Consider the following 19,616-nt stretch of genomic DNA (forward strand, 5'->3'; position numbering starts at 1 on the left):
GGGTTGGAGAGGGACGAGGTCTGTCGGTGGAGGTAGGTGCATCAGGGCTATTAAGGTACTTCCGTCCGGATGCAAACCCTTTCTCAGGAAGCCCCTGAGCTGCCAGCCAGCAGCAGGGAGGGACGCCGGGAAGCACATCTTGTTTCTCCTGCTCTTCCCGTGAGTAGTGTTACAGAAAGAGTCAGTGTGGAAAAATACCCGGGGGGGGGGGGGAGTGCGGGGGGAGGTTCAGGAGCTGAAAAGGGAAAGAAAAAGAAGGAAAAATCCTTGCTGAGGGTTTCAGCATTGGAAGGGGTTGGAGCAGTCAATGAAGGTGTGAAACTGCCAGGGGTCCCTGTGGGATGGAGACGGCCCAGACCTCGCTGAGCACGGGAAGCAGGCGGGGAAGAAAGCTGGCAAGAAAAGGAGACAAACAGCCTGTTGCTGGGACAGGGGAGGGCTGCCAAAACCCAGCGGGGCCAGGCCGGGGAGCCCAGCACAAGGCTCCCGGCCGCAGGACGAGGGCAGGCAGTGAGAGGCCATGGGGACCAGGCAGGGTGTGCTGAGGGAGGATGGCGGGGTGGGAGCTGGATCCCAGCGAGCTGAGCTCAGGCAGGGGATCCCCCAAACCTGGGGTAACAGGGGTAGGGGATCCCCTTGTCTCCAGGGTGAGCATCCCCCAGGGGAGCAGGGTCAGGGGGGAGTGGAATAAGGGTACCTCAACCCCAGGGTGACCAGGGCAGGGGATCCCCCATTCCCGGGGAGACCAAGGTAGGGGATACCCGCATACCTTCACTCACTGGGACATCCCCTCCCCAGGGTATCCAGGACAGGGGACTCCCGGCGTGACCAGGGCAAGGGACACCCCCCTTCCTGCCCTTACCGGGACACCCCTTCCCCCGGTGACCCGGGCAGGGGATACCGCACCCGGGGCAGGGCCACGGGGACCCTCATACCCGAGGAAAGGGCTGCGTGGGACCCCCCGCACCGGGCTGAGCGGGGCTCGGGGGCGGTGCCCGTCCCGACCGGGGCCCGGGGGCGCTCCCCGCCCGCTGCCGCCCCGCCCCGGCCCTGCTACCGGCCCGCCCTCGGCCCGGCGGCCCCGAGCTGCAGCCCGAAGCCGCCGGGCTCGGGACGGCGGCCCCCGCGCTAGAGCTCGGCTGCAGCCCAGACGCGCGGACGGCGAGGTGAGGGGCGGCGGGACCGGACGGGACCGAGCGGACGGGGCGGGGGCTCGTCCCGGTGGCGGAGCCCCGCAGGGCCCCGGAGCCGCCGCCGCCCGGGGCCCGCCGAGGGGCCGCTCGCAGCCGCCGCGACGGGACCGCAGCGGGCTGGGGCCGCCCCGGCATCCCCCGGAGCGGGGCTGCTGCCGGCGGCCACCGAGGAGGGGCCGGGGCCGGGGCCGTCGGGGCCGGGCTGGGCCGCCCATCGCCCGCTGGCGGGGGCGCGGAGTCCCCGGGAGGTCTCCTGGGATGCGGGGGGCTGCGGTCACCCGGGGGCTATGGGGAGCTGTGGGGCTCCCGAGGGTGCTGGGGACACCCAGAGCTGGGGGTGCTGCAGGCTCCCTGGGGTGCGGGGAGCGGCTGTAGGCATCCCAGGGTGCTGGGGACCCACAGGGCACCCCATCGTGCTGCAGGCCTCTCGGGTGCTGCAGGGTTCAGGGTGCTCCTCATGTGCGCATGGGAAACCCGACATGGGACTGTGCCTGCACACCCTGAGTGTAAATTTAACCATTCCATCGCCTCCTCGGGAGGACGACTCCAGCCCCTGGGGCTTGTTCCCAGGTCTGTTGTCACCAGCTCCAAGGGAATCGAGGAGGTGTCGGTGGAAAGTGCTGTTGGGCAGCTGTGGTGAGGGTGCAGGAGTAGTGGTAAATGTTTTCTAGTGGGCTATAGAGCTATAGGTGTGATGGGGCACATAGAGCTGATCCCTGTGTGAGTACATCTGCATAGGGACCTGCCTGTTGTCCGGGTAGCGTGTGAGCCTGGGGTGCTGGAGCTGGTGCTCAGCCCAGGCAGCCCCTGCAGCCTCCCGACCAACCGGGCTGCCGGTGACGACAGCTCCAGGAATAACGGCCCAACCCTGAAATCGGGCTGCTGAGAAGAGGGAAGCGTTTCCCTTCCCCTCCCGAGTCAGCACCGGCGCACCCACCCGCATGGGATCCAGCTCCTCGGGAGCAGCCCCAGCCTGGACCGCATGGCCGAGGTGGCCTGGGCAAGCAGGCACAGGACGGTGGGTGGCACGGAGCTCGGGATGCCCCGTGCAGCCCTGGAGCAGGGGATGGGGATGGGGTGTGTGGCTGAGAAGATGCCATGACCCCCCAGTCCCTCCCATCCACACCCAGCGGGAGACAGTGCAGGTGATGGGCTCATGTGGTGCCTGGCTCGGTGTGAGGATCCCGAATCCCAGCCGGTTGCTGGAGCGGAGGAAGCCATGTGCTTGCTCAGTGGTTTCCCTTTAACTTCGGAACCTCAGCCCCGAGCTTTGGGGCTTATCGCCTGCACGCAGCTCCGAGGAAAGCGTGCCTGGCCGAGATAAATCAAGTCACCCTGGCCAGGGCTACTCTGGACTCTGTTCTTCTCACATTCCTCATGACCTCAGTAGTCTGGCTTTGGGAGGAGAGCTGGGGAGACCTCTCCCTTTGTCCAGCCTCTGGAGTGGCTCGGGTGAGGGAAAGGACCCAGAGGAGTCCAGGGTTTTAAAAGCAGCACCCCCAGGTCTATCCCCTGAGGGAATGGGGACCCCCAGGGTGGATTGCCCCATGGACCACAAAGTTGAGAGTCGCAGGGGGCTGACTGGTTGTGGGTACTGGATGGTATCTGAGCTGTGCCCACCTGTGCCATCCCTCATGTGGCTTTTTATTGGAATCAAGTGGAAAGGCTCCAATTTTAGACCCAAGTTTCCTATTGGTTGAAGGCCAGGTTGGACAGGGCTTGAAGCAAGCTGGTCCGGTGGAAGATTTTGGCACCAAACTGGCCAGCGGGGTCTTCCCCATCAGGTCTTTAGCTCAGGTGGAGAGCAGCTTCTCTGATGCGATGCCACGGTGATGGCAGGAGGCTGGGGACAAGGCTGGCTTTGTGCCACCAGTGCCTGGGCTGGAGGTGCAGGGACTTAACCCTCCCATCACTGCTGCATTCCAGGGCCACCTGCGTCCATTGCTCATCCTCACTGGCTCAAATCCAGCCTGGCCACTCAACCAGCCCAGGGCAGTGTGCATGTCACAGGGCTTTTTGTGCATCACAGGGTCCCTGGGGCATATTGCACATTATTGGGAGCTTGCAGGTCCCATCACCTGGTTTGCTCCTTGGTTTTGAAGCTGGGTGAAAGCAGAACATCCTCCCTTGGGTCCAGCTCATCCCATCGGACAAGTGGTGGGGGCCTGGAGCTGCAGGAGGGTGCCCCTGGCTTTGGGGAGGGGTTGACAGCAGCTGCTGGCATCGGCTGGAGAGGCGGGATGAGGTGGACGAGGGGATGAGGAGAAGGCACCTTTGCTGCACCCAGATGTCCATCAGAGGCGGGTTTCCTGGCGAGGCCCCCGGCAGCTCCGTACCCGGCGGAAGGGAGCTGCCGGCCGCTTCCCCCGAGGAAACGCAGCCGCTGGCTCTGCTCCTGCTGCTCTCCCGCTTCCTCCCGTTTGATTCCTGCTGCGCGCACTCCGCGGGAAGTTTGTCCTGGCCCCAGCGCTGTTTAATTACCTGGAGCAGGGGCTGTGCGGAGGAGGAAGCGGCCGCTTCCTGGAGGGGAGGGATTAGACCGAGAGGGGGATGTGCAGATCCTTCTAGGCACAAAGGCAGCACAGGAATGGTGGGGTACCGGCACGGAGCTGGGGTGTTCCCAAGGGAGGTGCTGGCATGAGGCTGGGATGAACGTTTCCAGGGATGTGGCATCCACAGCTTCTCAGGTTGTTCAAGGCCAGGTTGGACACAGGGGCTTGGAGCAAGCTGCTCCAGTGGAAGGGGTCCCTGCCCGTGGCAGCGGTTGGAACTGGAGGAGCTTTAAGGTCCCTTCCAACCCAAACCACGCTGGGATTCTATGATTTGGGGCTGGATGTGGGTGTTTCTCCTCAGCCATGGCTGGATCCCTCCCCCTTCTCAGGACAGCTTTAAGCCTCAGCTTCCCTTAAGGCTGTTCCTGAGCTGCCTTTCCTCTGTGGCACGCTTCCTCCCCTGCTTTCTTCCCAAAATAGCCTGTGCCAAATGCTTTCCCTGCCAACACCTGCCCAGCCCCACAGCCACTTGTGCCCCACAGGACCATGCGTGTGCTGGAGGGTGATGCTGTGCCCAGCAGCTGCGGGTGCTCCCAGGGTGCTGTTTGCCCCCCCTCCCACTCCCACCAGGACCATTCCACACCCAGGCCCCAGCACCCAGATGCTGTGGCAAGTCCCAGATGAAGTCTCACATCTGGCAGCACCCCCAGCCCTGAGCTCACCCCTGCAGTGCAGTCACATCCTGCCTGTTCTCCTCCAGTGTGCCCATTGCCTGGCTCCTGGGAAAACCAGGCTCCCATTCCATTCCTCCGTGCCTTAGAGAATCCCCGAATCCCAGCATGGTTTGGGTTGGAAGGGACCTTAAAGCTCCTCCAGCTCCAACCCCTGCCAGGGCAGAGACCCCTTCCACTGGAGCAGCTTGCTCCAAGCCCCTGTGTCCAACCTGGCCTTGAGCACTGCCAGGGATGGGGCAGCCACAGCTTCTCTGGGCACCCTGTGCCAGCGCCTCAGCACCCTCACAGGGAAGAATGGTGCTGGCAGCTGTCTGCGGTCAAGTGGCTTTGCAAAAGCATCCAATGCCTTTATCCAGAGGAAACTTCTCCGCTGAGAATCACACCCAGAAGGGCCTCAGCCTCTGCTCCTTCCCAGCCCGCTCCCCCGAGCTCTGAGTCATGACTCGGCACCCTCGGTGCTGGCACTGTGACCATCCCCGGCTGGGAAGCATTCCTTAAATGTACAAACAATTCCGGCCCCACCGGCAGCACCGCAGCAGCCGCTCGAGGTTCAGCCCTATGTCGCCAGGGCTGGTGGGGAGCCAGGGGGTCCCTGGAGTGCCCCCCGTTTAGGGGGAGGTGGTTTGTGGCCATGGAGGACTCATTGGTCCCTGGTTTGTCAGGTTTTGCTGGATGTGGTCCCATTCTTGTTGCAGGTTGATGGTCCCCTGCTCAGCAGCATCCCTTGGGAGAAGATGGCTCAGCCTGCACCCCTGAACCAGAACCTCCCAGGTAATGGGACCAGGGTGGTCACAGGGCAGCAGAAGCAATGGGAAGGGAATGGTAGGGCTGAGCTATTCAGCCCCATCCCAAGGGACTTCATCTTATCACCAACCCCAGCACAGAGCAGGTACCCTGGGACACCCCAGCAGCCGTGAGGATACTGGGAATGATCCATCATGGTAGGGAGGAGGGCTGCAGGCTGCGATTCCCAGTATAACCCAGTTGGAAAAGCCTCTCTCCACCAGGTCCCGGCCCAACCATTCCCTCTCCTCTTGCAGATCTCGGTGGCCCGTTCTTGTACCGGGACCAGGACAATGGGGAGAAGAGCTCGTATTCCGTGGAAACCCCCTACGGCTTCCTCCTGGACCTGGATTTCCTCAAGTACGTCGATGACATCGAGAGCGGCCAAACCCTCAGGAAGGTGCCACTGCCCCGGAGGGCCAAAGGGCCGCGGCAGCCCCCCAGCACCCTGCGCAGCCCCAGCAGCCACGCCAGCGCCTGGACCTCCACCGAGTCCCTGGCCTCCACGGCCAGCGAGGACGGGAGGACGCTGCTGCTGCTGTCCCCGCCCGGCCGCGTGCCCCTGGACCCCCCGAGCAAGCCGGCCCCGCATCCCATCTCACCGCCGCCGCTGCGGCTGCTGCCACCTCCCACCCGCAAGTGCGGGCTGAGGAACCCACGCGTGGAGAAGACGCTGCTGGAGACGAGCCGGAGGCTGGAGCAGGAGCAGGAGCAGGACAGGGCCGGGCCCTGCCGCGGCGGCACACTGGGAGCCCCGTGTCAGCCCCCGCCGTGGGAGGGCTGGGGCCGGGGCAGCCCCGGCAGCTCGGGGCGCAGCACACCGGCCCCGGGGCTCGGCACGGCCCCGCTGCAGCACGTGCGGGAGCAGATGGCGGCGGCCCTGCGGCAGCTGCGGGACCTGGAGGAGCAGGTGAAAACCATCCCGCTGCTGGAGATGCAGATCTGCGAGCTCAAGAGGGAGAAGGCGAAGCTGATGGAGAGGCTGCCGGCAGAGCCCGGCGAGGCTTCGAGACAGCGCTGCGGCTCCGAGGTGGAGGCAGGGGCTGAGGAGCTGCCCCAGGTGGGGGCAGAGCGCGAAGCGGAGCCCAGAGGGCGAGCGAGCAAGATCGTGGAGCTGAGGAAGCTGACGGAGAAGCTGGCTGTGCCGGAGCGGGGCGGCAGGGCCTGGCCAGGCCGGAGCCCCAGGGCTGCCGAGAGGCCCCCGTGCCGCTCCGTGGCAGTGGGCGAGGACCGGGCCATGGCCGACGCCGTCTTCTACTACCGGTCAGAACAAGAGGGCGGTGACGTTCCAGACAGCGGGGCAAGGGAGCGCAGGGACGCATCAGTGTGGGTGCTGGAGTCCTCGCTGGGGGTGCCCAGTGAGGCGGAGCAGGAGCTCGAGCTGCTGCAGCAGACGGTGGGGCACCAGAAGGAGGTGATCGCGCTGATGGAGGGGCACCTGCAAGAGGCCACGCGGGAGCTGGAGGAGCTGCGGCGCGAGGTGTGCGCCCGCCGGCCCCGTGCGCGCCTGGACAAGGAGGTGATGGCCCAGCCGCGGGTGGCCGAGGCGCAGGTGGAGGCCGTGGTGGCCACGCGGAGCCGGGCGGCCGGCGAGCCGCTGCGGGTGGTGGAGGCCGCCGTGGGGTGCTGCCCGCAGACCGCCTGCGCCGCCGTGAGCTGCCGCCCCGACGCGCGGGACGCGGCCGTCGGTCCCAGCGCGGCCACGAGGGGCGAGGACAAGGGCAGCCAGACCGACACGGGCAGCACCCGCACGGAGGGAGAGGAGATGGAGCCCGGTGCAGGTGATGCCCCAGATCGTCCCTCGGCACGGGGCACAGGAGCGATGGAGGGGCCACCCCAGAGCAGCTCCAGCCCCGGGGCAGGCACAGCAGAGGTGACACAGAGCAGCCGGAATCCATCCCCAGCACGGGATGGGGGAGCCACCCCAAGCCCTGTGGCTGGTGAGTTGGTGCCAAGGATAACACCAGGGAGAGGGGTGGCTCTGCTGGGACCAGAGCTGTGTCACAGCCTGCGCGCAGACCGTGTCCCTTCGATGGAGGGTGGCAGGTCTGCGGTGCCCCTCACACCCGTACCTCTGCCCCCAGGAGCCCTGAAGTCCATCATGAAGAAGCGGGATGGTGCCCCCAGGAGCGAGGCTGAAGGCAGCAAGAAGAGCCTGCAGTTTGTGGGCGTGCTGAACGGGGAGTACGTGCTGAGGGGCTCCTGACACCCCCCTGCACCTCCCCAGGACCCCAGCATTCCTGTCCTGGGCTGGGGGCAGTGGCAGTGGGGGCACTTGAGGGGACTGGCTGGGTGCCACGTTGTCACTGAGCATCCTCCCTTCGCACAGGTATGAGAGCACATCCAGTGAGGAGGAGGAGGAGGAGGAAGGAGACAGCTCCTCTGAGAAGGCTTCAGCCGACAGCTCTGACAGTGATGAACAAGGGGACACTGAAACCTCAGATGAAGAAGCTGGGGAAGGGGAGTGTGAGCCAGGACAGCAGCGCGAGGGGGACAGCGTGACCCTGCTGGAGCCCACCGAGGTGAAGGAGAAGTAAGTGCTAATGAAGGAGTGAGGAAGGCTCCATCTCCCCTGTGCGCCCCAGTGCAGCCAGTGGGGAAAACCACATTCAGCTCCTGCAGAAATCCAGTCAGAGGGAAAAAATCCTTCCAGCTTCTTAGGTCTGCTGAGGAGAGGATGAGCCCAAGGCCCCAGATGCCTCTTTGCTGAAGAGTTTGTAGGGGGCCAAAAAAAAAAACCCAAAACCAAAATCCAACAGCCCTTAATGGCATTTATGGCCTAAATATGGGTAAATATGAGCTCATCCCTATAAACCCAGTTCTGCAAGGGTTTGCAGGGGCTGAAGCTGCTGGGTGCAGGCATGGAGCTCATGAAGGGTTGGAGGCATTAGGGAGAGGAAGTAAACCTCAATGGAGGGACTTTGGGGTGCCCTTTGGTGGGGTGATGCAGCCCTTCTCATGCTCTCCCCAGGTTCGAGCTGAGCCCCAGGATGCGGGAGGCCTGCCTCATTGTCAAGACCCACCTGGGCCACCCTGGGGCAACCAAGAGCAAAGAGGTGGTGAGTGAGGTGCTATGGGGTGGGATGGCTGCTGGTGTCCCCCAGAGATGGGCCAGCAAAGCCCAGCCCCAAAACACTGCCCTTTGCTCCACGCTTTGTCCCAGACACCCCAAACCCCAGCTCAGCTCAGGCCATCTCAGCCTGAGTTTGGGGTTTCCTGGTCCTGCCTTCACCCTGTTCCCCTCTGGAGCTGGGTTTCTGCTTCCCACTGGGGCTGGGGGGTGCAGGGCCCCAGCTCAGCCCCTCTTGCTGCCCACAGCTTGCCAGCAGCAGCCTGGTCCTGCAGGAGTGGTTCCGTCTGTCCAGCCAGAAGTCTTCTGTGCCTGACACAGTGGCCAACCACCTCCTGGCCTTTGCCGAGGTGTCTCCAGCTCTCCTGGCCCACGTGGTGAACCTGGCGGATGGGAACGGCAACACAGCCCTGCACTACAGCGTCTCCCACTCCAACTTCCACATCGTGCGGCTGCTGCTGGACACAGGTCAGTGCTCCCCAGCTGACAAACGTCCCTCTGCCACCACCCTGCTCACATCCTGGCCATGCCAGGCACGGGAGACAAATGCCAGCAGCAGGGAGAGCTGCCCTGTGCTGTGCCCATGCACATGGGGGAAGGTGGAAGTCACCTCAGCCCTTGGGGAGCCCAGGTTTGATAGGGGGGAACTCATCAGCAGGCCATGGGACAGCTCACAGCACCCTGAGCTCTGCCCATGCCCACAGGGGTCTGTAACGTGGACCACCAGAACAAAGCTGGCTACACAGCCCTCATGCTGGCAGCGCTGGCAGCTGTCGAGCAGGAGGACGACATGAACATGGTCAGGAGGCTCTTCAGCATGGGCAACGTCAACGCCAAGGCCAGCCAGGTTGGTGCATCACATCCTGACCCTCACTGCGTCACCAAGGGCCACAGCTGGCTCTTCCAAGGACAGCTTCAAAACCTGAAGGAGCTGCAGTAGGAGCTGCTCTGTGTGGTCCTTGCCTGGGGCAGTGGGATGAGCGGGTGACCCAACCAGGACAGGTCCCCCTGGCATTGTCCCCTGCCTTGCAGGCCGGGCAGACAGCACTGATGCTGGCTGTGAGCCACGGCCGGCAGGAGATGGTGGAGGCTCTACTCGCCTGTGGAGCTGATGTGAACCTGCAGGACGAGGAGGGCTCCACTGCACTGATGTGTGCCTGTGAACACGGGCGTGTGGAGACCGTGAAGCTGCTGCTGGCTCAGCCCACTTGCGACATCTCAATCGTGGACAGTGTAAGCCTCTGCGGCCCGGGTGCATTCACCCACCTGCATCCTGCCCCCCCAACCTCTTCCAAGGGCTCTCCTTTCTGTTTTCAGGATGGGAACAATGCCGTTGCCATTGCGCTGGAGGCTGGTCACAGCAACATCGCTGTGCTCCTATATGCCCATCTCAACGTGAGTACCAGAGGTGGCACCAGCTCAGCTGCAGGCAGTAGGGCTGTGACAGGGGTAAGAGCACGGCACCCTGAGTGCCACACACTCACTGCATCTTCAGCAGCAGGACACCAGCCTGGCTGGCCCTCACTGGGAGTTGCTGGGGTGACACTGTGTGACTCTGGAGTGACATTGCCTCTGCTCTCTTTACAGCAGGGGACATCACCAACAGCCACCAAGAGCCCTGGGGGCACAAAGAAACCGAATTAGAGTGACCTCAGGAGTCAGCCCTCAGCACCAGGCTATGGTTTATGTCCCCCTTGCCTGCTGAATCACACCCTGCAGATGCTTTAACCCTCCTGTCACAGAGTATGCACTGTCCCATGCACGGCCACCTTGCTCCACCAAGTGACAGAGGAGGGTAGCATCAAGCAACCGGGGTGGGAAACTGAGCAAAAGCTGGCCCCATCCCATCCCCTCCCCATCAGCCCTGCGCTGCCTCGGAGTCCTTTGCAAGTCCTTCACTCACTGGAACAGCAGCAAACAAGCCCAGCAGAAGTGGCACATGGTTCCTGTTTCCTGGCAGCTCTGGGGAGGAGTACTGCTGGTGACAAGGAGCAGGGCTGCTGGGCGCTGCTGTGCTGCACACTGCCAGCGGGAAGAAGCTCAGCAGCCACAAGACACAAGCCCAATGGTCAGTGCTGCCTTGGACATGGCCTGGGAGCAATTCCAGACTGAAATACTGCTCTTTCTCTTCTGGCCTTTCCTTTCCGGGCTGAAATCTGATTATTTTTTCCCCTAGCACATGCACACAAAGCAAAAAGTATTATATTGCTTAATCAAAGGATGGAGTTGAACAAGAAAGCACTTAGTGATTTGATGTGCAGAAGCACTGAGCACCTAGGGTTGCCACCGAGCTGACAGGAGGGGGCTGAGTCATAAATGCATTTAGGGACATTTAAGATACCCCACACAGGGAACAGGGACCTCCTCCCAGGACAGAGATAGTCAGAAGCCACTTACTGTGAAGGCAGGCAGAGCCCCAACCAAGCCTCTCTGCCCACTTCCCTTCCCAAAGGGGACAAGAGCAGCTCATGTTGTTCCAGGAAAAAAAAAAACGATGGGCAAGAAGAGTTGAGAGGAAGCTGTAGAGATGGACACGAATGTCAGAGGATGTGTGCACGAGTGTCTGTGCCAGGCAGGGTGGGAACAGACAAGGAAAGCACTAAGGACTGGGAGTGAAGAGGAAAAGGGTTCTGCATGTGAAGCTGGCTCTGCTCTGAATCCTTCACATGGTGCCATGTCACAGCTCCAATTTCTGCTCCTTGACTCCCCAGCATCACTCTCGCTCCCCCAGACCTGGTCTGAGCTGTGCTCTGAGCTGGGAAATGCTCCCAGGAAAACTGGTTCCAGTTGACACGCCGCTGTGCTGGCAACGGGCCTGGCTCAGCTTTGCACTGAAGTTAACACACAGCGCTCACAGCCTCCCTCTGCACTACTCTGGATGTATTCTGTACTCACTGCTTCGGTCTCACAGGTTTGGTTACTGATACTTTCATACTGATGACTATTTTTAAGATACAAATAAAAGTTTTGAGTAAAATTATTTTGGAATCTTGCAGTGACCCAGCAGCAGTCTTTGCCTCAAGACAAAACCCTTCAGCAGAGGGACAGCCTGGCACAGCCCTCCCATTCCCATTCCTTCCCTGCAAGTTTATGGACTGCTTACATGCATCAGTCAGTTTATTTTCACCCAAAATATCCTTTTGGGTCATGGCATCTTCTGTCCTGTTTCACTCCTCAGGACCAAGCAGGATGCTAGAACCAGATGTAGCCCTTTACTACCCTTGGTTCCCCCTGGTGCTTTGACATTAAGCTGCATTATCATCATCAGTTTGAGTGGGGGTGCAAAGTCACCTCCCTCCTCACGTGGCCAAGGACCACGCTGACCCCACAGGGATATTTGGGAAGGGCTTCAACTGCTCTGAGCCACCCCCATCACAAGTTGACATCTGTCTGGCAACCAACTCGCAGCTAAAGCCTCCTGCTTGGTCACTCAGCACAGTCAGCACCAGATCACTGCTAAAGCTGTGCAGGGAACAAACAGCAGCAAAAGTAAACTCAGGTATCACATGAACCAAGGGAACACGGACTCAGCTGATGCCCTGAAACTGAACCACTACCAAAGAATCAAGAACTAGATCAAGCAACAACACAAGCACGTATCAACAGGGGCTTTCCCCAGAGCACATCCTCCTTAGGCTGCCCACGAGCTGACCAGGGCACAACCAACACCAGCAGGAGGAAAACAAAACCAATCAACCACTCTTTTACCAGCCCCAACAGCAACCTTCGCTGTCTGCCAAGTGCAGCAATTCAAACACCTATTCCAGGAGTGCTCTCCTGAGCTCCAGGTACTGAAACCTTCAATCCCCCCTACTCTTGAGGTGCCTTAATCTAAGTTCAGGACATTGAAGGATGAACACTCCCAGCAGAGACCACACGATCAGGAGCTGCAGACTTGACTGGGTTCAAGCACATCACAAACCAGTATCACTCTACTATCAGATGGAAAGCATCAGCACTTAAAAAACAGCCCTCAGACCTTAACAGTTTTCAGGCTCATTCCTCATCCTTTGAGCCTTATTTTTACTTCATTTAATAGATACCAATAAATCTTTCTAGCTGACTTCTTGCTGGAAGGGAAAACTGAGGACGAACGTTAAGCGAGACTGACTTGCCAACTCCTCTAAGAGGAGACAAGCACTCTCTCTGTGAGTGATTGCCAGGAAAGACAGCAAATAGGTATATTTATAGAACTGCTTACTGAGGACAGAAGGGCAAAAGCAGCCAGCTGTTCTCTGAAAGCTGACTTTGAACTTGTATTTAAATTCCACAGAAGGCCAGTAAGTTCAGCAGTGCCACTTTACTGGCTATATGCAGAATTCTTACCAGAAAAATGGGGACTCAGGTTGCTGCAACCAAAACAGTTATTTTTGTTGTGACAGGTTAATAAAAGTACAAAAAACAGAGTAATAGGACAATAAAGGCAGCATGGGTAACCCCAGAAATAAGCAGTCTGTGCTTCTGTTCCACTGCTGGACCCAGCAACAAGAAGTGCATGCATAAATACCGAGGCCAATGGAGCACTCACACACTGAGTAAGCGAGACCTTTATTGAAGCAACAGAACTGCCACACTCCTCTCCATCCCTGACCTGCATCTGGCCAAGCAGATGGCAACCGGCCACCCCAAGCACATGCCATCAGCCTTCATCACCTGGAACAGAACAATGGAGGCCACGTTGGTTCAGACAGCAGTGGGAGGCCACTGATTCAAAATGGGCAGCACCAGGCTCACTGGTAGCCCCATACTCACCAGCTCAGCGCAGCCGCCGGGCCTCACGCTCTGACTCCAGCAGCGTAAGGACATCACCCTCCCGCACCGGCCCCTTGACGTTGCGGATGATGGAGCGGCTCGTGTCATCCATGAACTCCACACGCACCTGCGGGAACAGAAGGGGTCAGCCCAGTGTGAGATGGCCCCGCTCGAGACAGCCCCAACCTGTCCTGGCCCCCTCACCTGTGTGCACTGCCCCTGGGAACCGGTCCGGCCCAGCACCTTGGTCACCTAGGGGCAGAGAGCAGAGAATCAGCACAGAGCCGCAGCCCACCCCGGCCTTGGTCCCACTCACAAGCCCAGGCCAGACGTTGGCCCCACTCTCACAGCCCCCAGACCCAGACCCGCTCGCCCCTTCCAGGCCCCCTCTCTCCTCCGGGCCCATTCACGCCAGGCCCCGCTCAGCTCCACTTTCGCTCCCGTCCTCACTCGCACCGAGGCCCGCCCTCACACCCGGCCAACCCGCTCCGCTCGCCCCCAGCCCCGCTCCGCTCCGCTCGCCCCCAGCCCCGCTCCGCTCCGCTCGCCGCCGGCCCACCCTGGCCAACTTGATGGGCTGCACCCGACTCGTGTCCATGGCGGCTCCGCTGAGGGCAGGAAGAGGGGGAGCTCCCCCTCACGGCCTTTATGTGCGGCGCCAAGCCTCGCGAGACCCAGCGTGCCCCGCGCGCGCTCCCGGCATCTCCCGTGCCTGCCCCCCCGTCCTTTACCGCGGCCACGATGGCGACGGCCACCAGCATCGTCCAGCGCCTGCGGAACTTCCTGGCGGGGGTAAGCGCGGCCCGGGCCGCGGGGGCTCGGCGGGTCCCGGCCCCGGCCCCTGCGCTCCCGGCCGCGCCGAGGCCCCGGCACAGGGCAGCGGCCCGCGGCACTGCGTGAGACGCTGTCGCCTCTGCCTTGCAGCGGAACATCCAGGCCAAGCTGCCGCTGCGCTACACGGAGATCGCCAAGAGGTGCCGCCGGGGCGGGCCGGGCCGCGGGGGTGCGCGCTGCGGCTCCCCGCCTGCCTGACGCTCCGCGCCCGTTCTTTGCCTTAGAACCCAGCCGCCGCCCCGGCTGCCGGTGGGGCCCAGCCACAAGCTCGCCAATAACTACTACTGCCTGCGGGACGGGCGGCGGGAGGCCTTCCCGCCCATCGTGGTGGTGGCTGCCCAGAAAAGCCTCGCCGCGGGGGCGCAGGCTGGCGGGTAGGTTGGACACGGTGCCGCAGCGCTGGGGCCTGAGCGAGGTTGAGTCTGCGTTACTGGCACCAGAAGCGCAAAGCTCTTCCAGTGCCAGGACTCCCAGCCTGGCAGGAGAACGCCTATGTCTTTATCTCGTGAATAAGCGAGGGCTGGGAGTTGATGTAATGATCCTCTTTAGCAATAACGAAACCAGTTCTGATCGAATCCAAGTCTGACCTTCACACCCTCGTCTTCAGTTCAGGCTCTGCAGTGGCAACAGCTGAGAAAAAGCCAGTGACGCCAGGAGCACCCCTGAAGAAGTGGGAAATCTCAAAAGACCAGCCCTATTTGTGAGTGATAAATGCGGTGAGATTGGATATACAGACCCCCGGTCGTTCCAGAGCAGCTTCCTGACGGGAGTTGTGCTGGGTTTTGCTTCAGTAATACTGCACAGGACTTGTCCCAGCACTGATGCTGCATGAATAATAAACGTATTTAAAGTTGTGATCACCCTCCACACCTCTTGTTGGCTGTTCTGTTTGAATTACCTGAATTACTGCTCTTTAATACTGTTTGGGGTGTAGGGCTTTCTTGGGGACACAGGAGCACAAAGCTGAGTGTGGGTTAGAGCTACAGCTGAGACACAGCTCAAGGACAGCACAGGATAAAATGTGCCCTGGGTGAGGAGGAGTGCTTTAACCTGCTAGAGGGAGACTGAGATGAGCTCTTAGGCAGAAGCTCTTCTCTGTGAAGGTGCTGAGGTGCTGGCACAGGGTGCCCAGAGAAGCTATGGCTGCCCCATCCCTGGCAGTGTTCAAGGCCAGGTTGGACACAGGGGCTTGGAGCAAGCTGCTCCAGTGGAAGGGGTCCCTGCCGTGGAGCTGGAGGAGCTTTAAGGTCCCTTCAGCCCAAACCATTCCACGGTGGTTGGATTTGTTGTAAGAGGCATGAGTTAGGTGCCTGCACTGCACTTACCCAAGCGCCCAGTGTCCCGGGCACGGAGCCACCCTCCCTGCAGGCGCTGGGCACTGAGCTCCAGCCCCTCCAAGGACAAGCGGTGCTGCGGGCGCTGTTCTCCATTGCGCCGCGGCGGGCGGGGGCGCTGCCCCTCCGGTATCCCGAGAGAAGCGGGACGGGGCCTGCTCCCGCCGGGGGGCGGCCGGGGCCTCGCCCCGCCCCGCCGGCCCCCCGTTGGTGGAGGTCATTCCAGTGCGCATGCTCAGTGCAGCGCACGGACAGCCTTATAGCGGTGCGGAGGCAGCGGGTGGTGCCGCAGCGCAGCGGTGGGCCCGCGTCATGGCGCGGCTCCCGGTGCTCCCGCTCTTGTCCCTGGTGCTGCCGCTCCTGTCCCTCCTGCCCCCGGTGTGGCCGGTGCTGCCGCCGCTGCCGCCGCCGCTGCCGCCGCACAACGGTGAGGGGACGAGGGAGGGCGGCGGGGTGCGGGCGCGCTGTCTCTCTCGCGTGCCCTCATTGGCTGCCGGCGCACGCCCTTCATGCTCATTGGCTGTCGCGTTCGGACGCCCTCGCGCGCGGGCTCCCGTAGCGCGGTGCGCCGCAGGGTCCCTCAGTCCGCCCGTTCCCCCCCCCCCCGCAGTGACCCTGCCCCGCTGCCCCCCGGGGCGGTTCCGGTGCGCGCCCCACGCCCCCTGCGTGACCGTCGAGTGGCGATGCGACGGGCACCCCGACTGCGATGATGGAGAGGACGAGCTGGGCTGCGGGACGGTGCCCCCGGCGGAGCCGAGCCCTGGCGGCGCAGGTACGGGGGGCGGCCGGAGGGGTTGGGGGGAGCGGGGAACCGCGCCGAAGCCTTCCCTTCCCGTGGCAGCCGCGCCCGTCACGGCTTGACCTGACCGGAGGAAGCCCCGGGGATCGGCGCAGCCCCACCTTGAGCTTCCTCCCGTAGAAGCTTCGTTTAAACCCCGCCAGGGTGTCCTCAGGAAGCGCCCTTGAGGAACCTTCCCGCAGAGCAGAGCCTGGCGGCTTCCTTCCACCGGCGACACTGCCCGTCCTTCGGCGCTCCTCTGGGGATGGGGAAGATACGAGGAGAAGGATGGGGGAAGCGCCCGAGGGCTGTGCAGGCAGGGTCAGAGCAGCGGGAGCTGGTCTCTGTCAAGCCAAAGGGTGTGTTGCATCCCCAGCGCTGTCTGCTCTGGAGCATCCTTGGTCACAGCACTGTTGTGTGTCTGAGGTGCTTGAAAGGCTCCAGCTTCCCTTTTCACAGGGGTTTCTGTGTCAGCTGGGAGCTGAAGCTGAGTGTGGAGAGGAGGGGGGATTATTGCAGGCATGAGAAACTGGATTTGTGCTCAGTACCTGCATCACTTGGTAGGGGGGGAGATGAGCTATGTTTTAGTTGTGCCTGGGGCTGCCTGGGGCCACGAGGAGAGGTTAAGGATGCTGCAGCTACAGCTGGGAAACTTCCCAGCTTTCCCTGTTCTGTATTTCCAGTAGGACTTTTTTTCTCCTCTGATGTGGCTTAATCACAGTACAGGCAGATAAGGTTTTACTTACATTGAAAAAGGCCCATTGGAACTTTTGAGGTGAACTGGGAATTTGGCCAGGTTTGGACTGCGGGCAGCTTTGCATGATGCCTGTGAAGTGAGTTGGAAGCCTTCTTGCTCTTTCCTTACAGAGGCTTCGGCTACGCCTGTGCCTGAGGGCTCAGCACCATCCAGCAGCCCAGACCGCCTGTGGATCTTGGTTATTGCAGGTATGTGAATCTCTGAGTGCTGCACATGTCCTGGCTGGGGCTATCATTTAAGCATCCCGATGCAAGTAATTCCAGACCTGTATCAGGACTCAGAGGGTTGGGGGAGGCTTTAGACCCTTTCCTCTGACTTGAGTGTTCTGTGTTCTTGGAAAAGCCGTTCCATGTCATCTGGCACTAACTCATTTCTCTCTGTGCCTTATCCTTGAGGGAAGGTGCAGCTCTGAGCCTGATGGCTAACACTGCTGAGCGGCAGAACCCAGAACTGATGTCCAGACCAGGCACAGTGAGTGGTCCTCTGCTTGTGCGCTCTCCTCTCTAGCGCTCCTGAGCATCCTGGTAGCTGTTGGTTCTGTTGCTGCGTGGGGCATATCCAAAGCAAAAAGCAGATCTGATATCTTCAGTCCTGAAAAAGCATCCAGAGAACGGCTAATGCCTGACAAGAGCCAGAGGGGCTCATTTCCCTAAAGGGTAAGTTTCTTGCACCCCACATCCTCTGGGTGTGGAGAAATGCTTTCGTGCCCTCTGTTTCCAGCCTCCAGAGCTTTCCTCTCTGGGGGCAGCTTTTCCTGCTGCTGGTCAGCCACATGCTTGGGGTTTCAGCCTTTCTTCTTTGACTGCATGGGCAGTTACGCTGCCTAACCTGAGAAAGTGCTGTCTTTTGATAGTGATGTGCTGGTATGTCCTTCCTCTGCTGCCCAGGACAGGGAGCAGTCATGCTTAGACACTCATCTCATGTGGGTTGTTTTCCTCCGCTTTGCCCACACAAGTCAAACCAGGTGGGTTTTTTTGCCCAGAGACTGTCAATAACCAGGTGTTTTTCTGTTCTTGTACCAGGGATCTGTACCACGAGGTGATGAGATGGGGCCAGCCTGGTCTTCCTCCAGCTGGCTGTATTGGACCCATAAGCTGTCAAGTCTGAATTGTTACACTGGAATAGCAAAGGATGCTCCCCTTGAAAATTGATTTTAGATTGTGGGACTACTTTAGGTCTGGAAATAGCACAGGACCTTCCCTGGTGCTGTGAAATCACCCCTTACACAAGCTGGTAGAAATGTCTTCATTGCTGTTGCCTCCAGGGTTTGTTAATGCTGATCTCACCAGAGTGGCCTTGGACCTAAAGGTTTTATCCTCCACGAAATGATAGGTGTTAGGTGCTGTTCAACTGTTCCACTTCCAACCAAGAGATTTTCTTCACCTGCCCCATTTCCCCCCCTGGATTTTGCTAGGGAACAGGGGCTTTCTTATCCATTTCAGTAGGAACTTACTAACTGCACAGATCCAACATGTACTCCATGTTTGTGGCACTGTTTTAATGGTGCTCAGTCCAATGTTCAGGAAGCTTTACTGAAAGGACAGCCACATGGGGGAAAGTCGGAAACTTCTTGTCTGCTCTGGCTTTGCTGCTGCCACCCCCAGTCAGCGTGGGGCCAGCAGCTTCTCAGCACACTCCCTTCCAGCAAGAACCTCTGCAGAAACACTTTCCACCCCAGTGCTGAACTCTGGATATTGTTCTGTAACCGTTAATGTTGCCTTCCTTAAAACTGTTCTGATGTGAGTGGTGTCCCTCAAGGGTCCGTACTGGGACCAACGCTGTTTAAAACCAAATGTTTTGGGCTCAAAAGTACCTTAAAGCTCATCCAGCCCCAACCCCTGCCACAGGCAGGGACACCTTCCACTAGAGCAGGTTGCTCCAAGCCCCATCCAACCTGGCCTTGAACACTGCCAGGGATGGGGCAGCCACAGCTTCTCTGGGCACCCTGTGCCAGTGCATCACAGAACAGAACTGTGCCCAATCCCTGGCAGTGTTCAAGGCCAGGTTGGACACAGGGGCTTGGAGCAAGCTGCTCTAGTGGAAGGGGTCCCTGCCCATGGCAGGGGTTGGAGCTGGAGGAGGTCCCTTCCAACCCAAACCATTCTATGTTTCCATGAGGTTTTCACTGTTTTTCTGTGCTTTGGGGCACGTGCTGCACTTTCCAAGCAGCTCAGTGCTGTATGCTTCTGAGAACTGACAGTGGGGCAGGAGACTGCTGAGCAGTGCCTCCAGCTCCATGTTGACCACGAGCCCCTTGCACGGGTGCACAAAGGATTGAAAGCTGCTGCCCTGGCTGCTGATCTCTGTGCCTTAAAGGTGAGAACTTGGCTTGCCAAACAGACACCAGTCATCAGCCTTAGAGCAGGAGCCTTCCACCCTGGGTAGTGTGTGTGTGCTGCTGTACCCCATGGGAGAAACTTCTAGATGTGGCATGGAGTACTGAGTTATTACAGTGCTGCTGTTCTTAGTACCAGGAGGTCATTTGCAAAGGTGCACACACCTTGCTTCTGCTTCCACAGGGGTAAGTGGAGATAGCTGTTGGTGAATGACACAGGAGAATAAAGAACTTGAAACTAATGAGCTCTGGATTTTGGATTTTTCTTGGATTTGCTCGAATCCTACAGTTGGGAAGAGGCTCCAGGAATCCCGTCAGGACAGGGTGATGGAAGTGCCAAGTGGCAGAGGTCAGCTGGCACCAGCCTGGCCCACATCATCCTCTTAGCTCGAGCCGCTGAGCTGGGACCGGCTGTTCTGGGGCAGAGAACATAGCAGAGCCTGGGGAGCAAGGCTGGTGGGTAAACCCAGCACCCACCACAGCAAGACCATACAGATTTTGCTTCCTGATCCCTGAGCTGAGCGTTTCAAGGTTGAAAGAAGCAGTTTTATGAT

The 19,616-nt window shown here is 60.3% G+C and overlaps 5 protein-coding genes across 6 annotated transcripts in view; 4 read left to right on the forward strand and 1 right to left on the reverse strand.

Moving 5' to 3' along the window:
• Positions 1 to 4,565, forward strand: part of RPL36 (ribosomal protein L36) — a 148,705-nt gene extending 144,140 nt beyond the window's left edge. Inside the window, exon 3 of the mRNA XM_061467009.1 lies at positions 4,524 to 4,565. Coding sequence (XP_061322993.1) covers positions 4,524 to 4,550 — 27 coding nt within the window. The 3' untranslated portion in view covers positions 4,551 to 4,565. The remainder of the gene's footprint in view (positions 1 to 4,523) is intronic.
• KANK3 (KN motif and ankyrin repeat domains 3) lies at positions 1,050 to 10,029 on the forward strand. Of its 2 annotated transcripts, none has more exons than XM_061466923.1 (11): positions 1,050 to 1,166; positions 5,115 to 5,190; positions 5,460 to 7,142; positions 7,287 to 7,386; positions 7,532 to 7,735; positions 8,174 to 8,261; positions 8,521 to 8,740; positions 8,977 to 9,119; positions 9,305 to 9,505; positions 9,590 to 9,667; positions 9,860 to 10,029. In XM_061466923.1, the coding sequence occupies exons 2-11, from the start codon at positions 5,154 to 5,156 to the stop codon at positions 9,914 to 9,916; spliced, it is 2,811 nt and encodes a 936-aa protein (XP_061322907.1). In that variant the 5' UTR covers positions 1,050 to 1,166; positions 5,115 to 5,153; the 3' UTR covers positions 9,917 to 10,029. The 2 variants fall into 2 exon arrangements, with proteins under 2 accessions (XP_061322907.1, XP_061322908.1); XM_061466924.1 differs by having other exon boundaries at positions 9,863 to 10,029.
• Positions 10,030 to 12,803: 2,774 nt separating this feature from the next.
• On the reverse strand, positions 12,804 to 13,715 carry RPS28 (ribosomal protein S28). Its single transcript, XM_061467010.1, has 4 exons — positions 13,584 to 13,715; positions 13,229 to 13,276; positions 13,025 to 13,151; positions 12,804 to 12,925 (listed from the first exon to the last, which is right to left on the reverse strand). The coding sequence occupies exons 1-3, from the start codon at positions 13,620 to 13,622 to the stop codon at positions 13,029 to 13,031; spliced, it is 210 nt and encodes a 69-aa protein (XP_061322994.1). The 5' UTR covers positions 13,623 to 13,715; the 3' UTR covers positions 12,804 to 12,925; positions 13,025 to 13,028.
• NDUFA7 (NADH:ubiquinone oxidoreductase subunit A7) lies at positions 13,697 to 14,721 on the forward strand. Its single transcript, XM_061467006.1, has 4 exons — positions 13,697 to 13,816; positions 13,949 to 13,998; positions 14,083 to 14,232; positions 14,466 to 14,721. Exons 1-4 carry the CDS (start codon positions 13,766 to 13,768, stop codon positions 14,560 to 14,562), a joined length of 348 nt encoding a protein of 115 aa, XP_061322990.1. The 5' UTR covers positions 13,697 to 13,765; the 3' UTR covers positions 14,563 to 14,721.
• Positions 14,722 to 15,504: 783 nt separating this feature from the next.
• Positions 15,505 to 17,971, forward strand: CD320 (CD320 molecule). Its single transcript, XM_061466635.1, is given in 4 exon segments — positions 15,505 to 15,964; positions 16,838 to 16,915; positions 17,235 to 17,383; positions 17,750 to 17,971. Coding segments are annotated over 4 exon segments (816 nt in total). The 3' UTR covers positions 17,879 to 17,971.
• The last annotated feature ends 1,645 nt before the right edge of the window (positions 17,972 to 19,616 follow it).

The sequence above is a fragment of the Pezoporus flaviventris genome, unplaced genomic scaffold (assembly GCF_033815535.1).
Source record: "Pezoporus flaviventris isolate CSIRO_AGI_PZ_B2104156 unplaced genomic scaffold, CSIRO_AGI_Pfla_v1 ptg000043l, whole genome shotgun sequence".
Classification (NCBI taxonomy): Eukaryota; Metazoa; Chordata; class Aves; order Psittaciformes; family Psittacidae; genus Pezoporus; species Pezoporus flaviventris.

What these genes read in the sequence shown, in the direction of transcription:
- KANK3 (XM_061466923.1), top strand. Translation starts at nt 5,154, where the DNA reads ATGGCTCAGCCTGCACCCCTGAACCAGAACCTCCCAG. An exon ending in CCCACCGAGGTGAAGGAGAA is followed by an intron (nt 7,736 to 8,173) that starts GTAAGTGCTAAT and finishes TGCTCTCCCCAG; the next exon opens with GTTCGAGCTGAGCCCCAGGA. An exon ending in ACATCTCAATCGTGGACAGT is followed by an intron (nt 9,506 to 9,589) that starts GTAAGCCTCTGC and finishes TTCTGTTTTCAG; the next exon opens with GATGGGAACAATGCCGTTGC.
- RPS28 (XM_061467010.1), bottom strand. Translation starts at nt 13,622, where the DNA reads ATGGACACGAGTCGGGTGCAGCCCATCAAGTTGGCCAGG. An exon ending in AGCCCATCAAGTTGGCCAGG is followed by an intron (nt 13,277 to 13,583) that starts GTGGGCCGGCGG and finishes CTCTGCCCCTAG; the next exon opens with GTGACCAAGGTGCTGGGCCG. An exon ending in CCCAGGGGCAGTGCACACAG is followed by an intron (nt 13,152 to 13,228) that starts GTGAGGGGGCCA and finishes CTGTTCCCGCAG; the next exon opens with GTGCGTGTGGAGTTCATGGA.
- NDUFA7 (XM_061467006.1), top strand. Translation starts at nt 13,766, where the DNA reads ATGGCGACGGCCACCAGCATCGTCCAGCGCCTGCGGAACTTCCTGGCG. An exon ending in TGCGGAACTTCCTGGCGGGG is followed by an intron (nt 13,817 to 13,948) that starts GTAAGCGCGGCC and finishes TCTGCCTTGCAG; the next exon opens with CGGAACATCCAGGCCAAGCT. An exon ending in TACACGGAGATCGCCAAGAG is followed by an intron (nt 13,999 to 14,082) that starts GTGCCGCCGGGG and finishes TCTTTGCCTTAG; the next exon opens with AACCCAGCCGCCGCCCCGGC.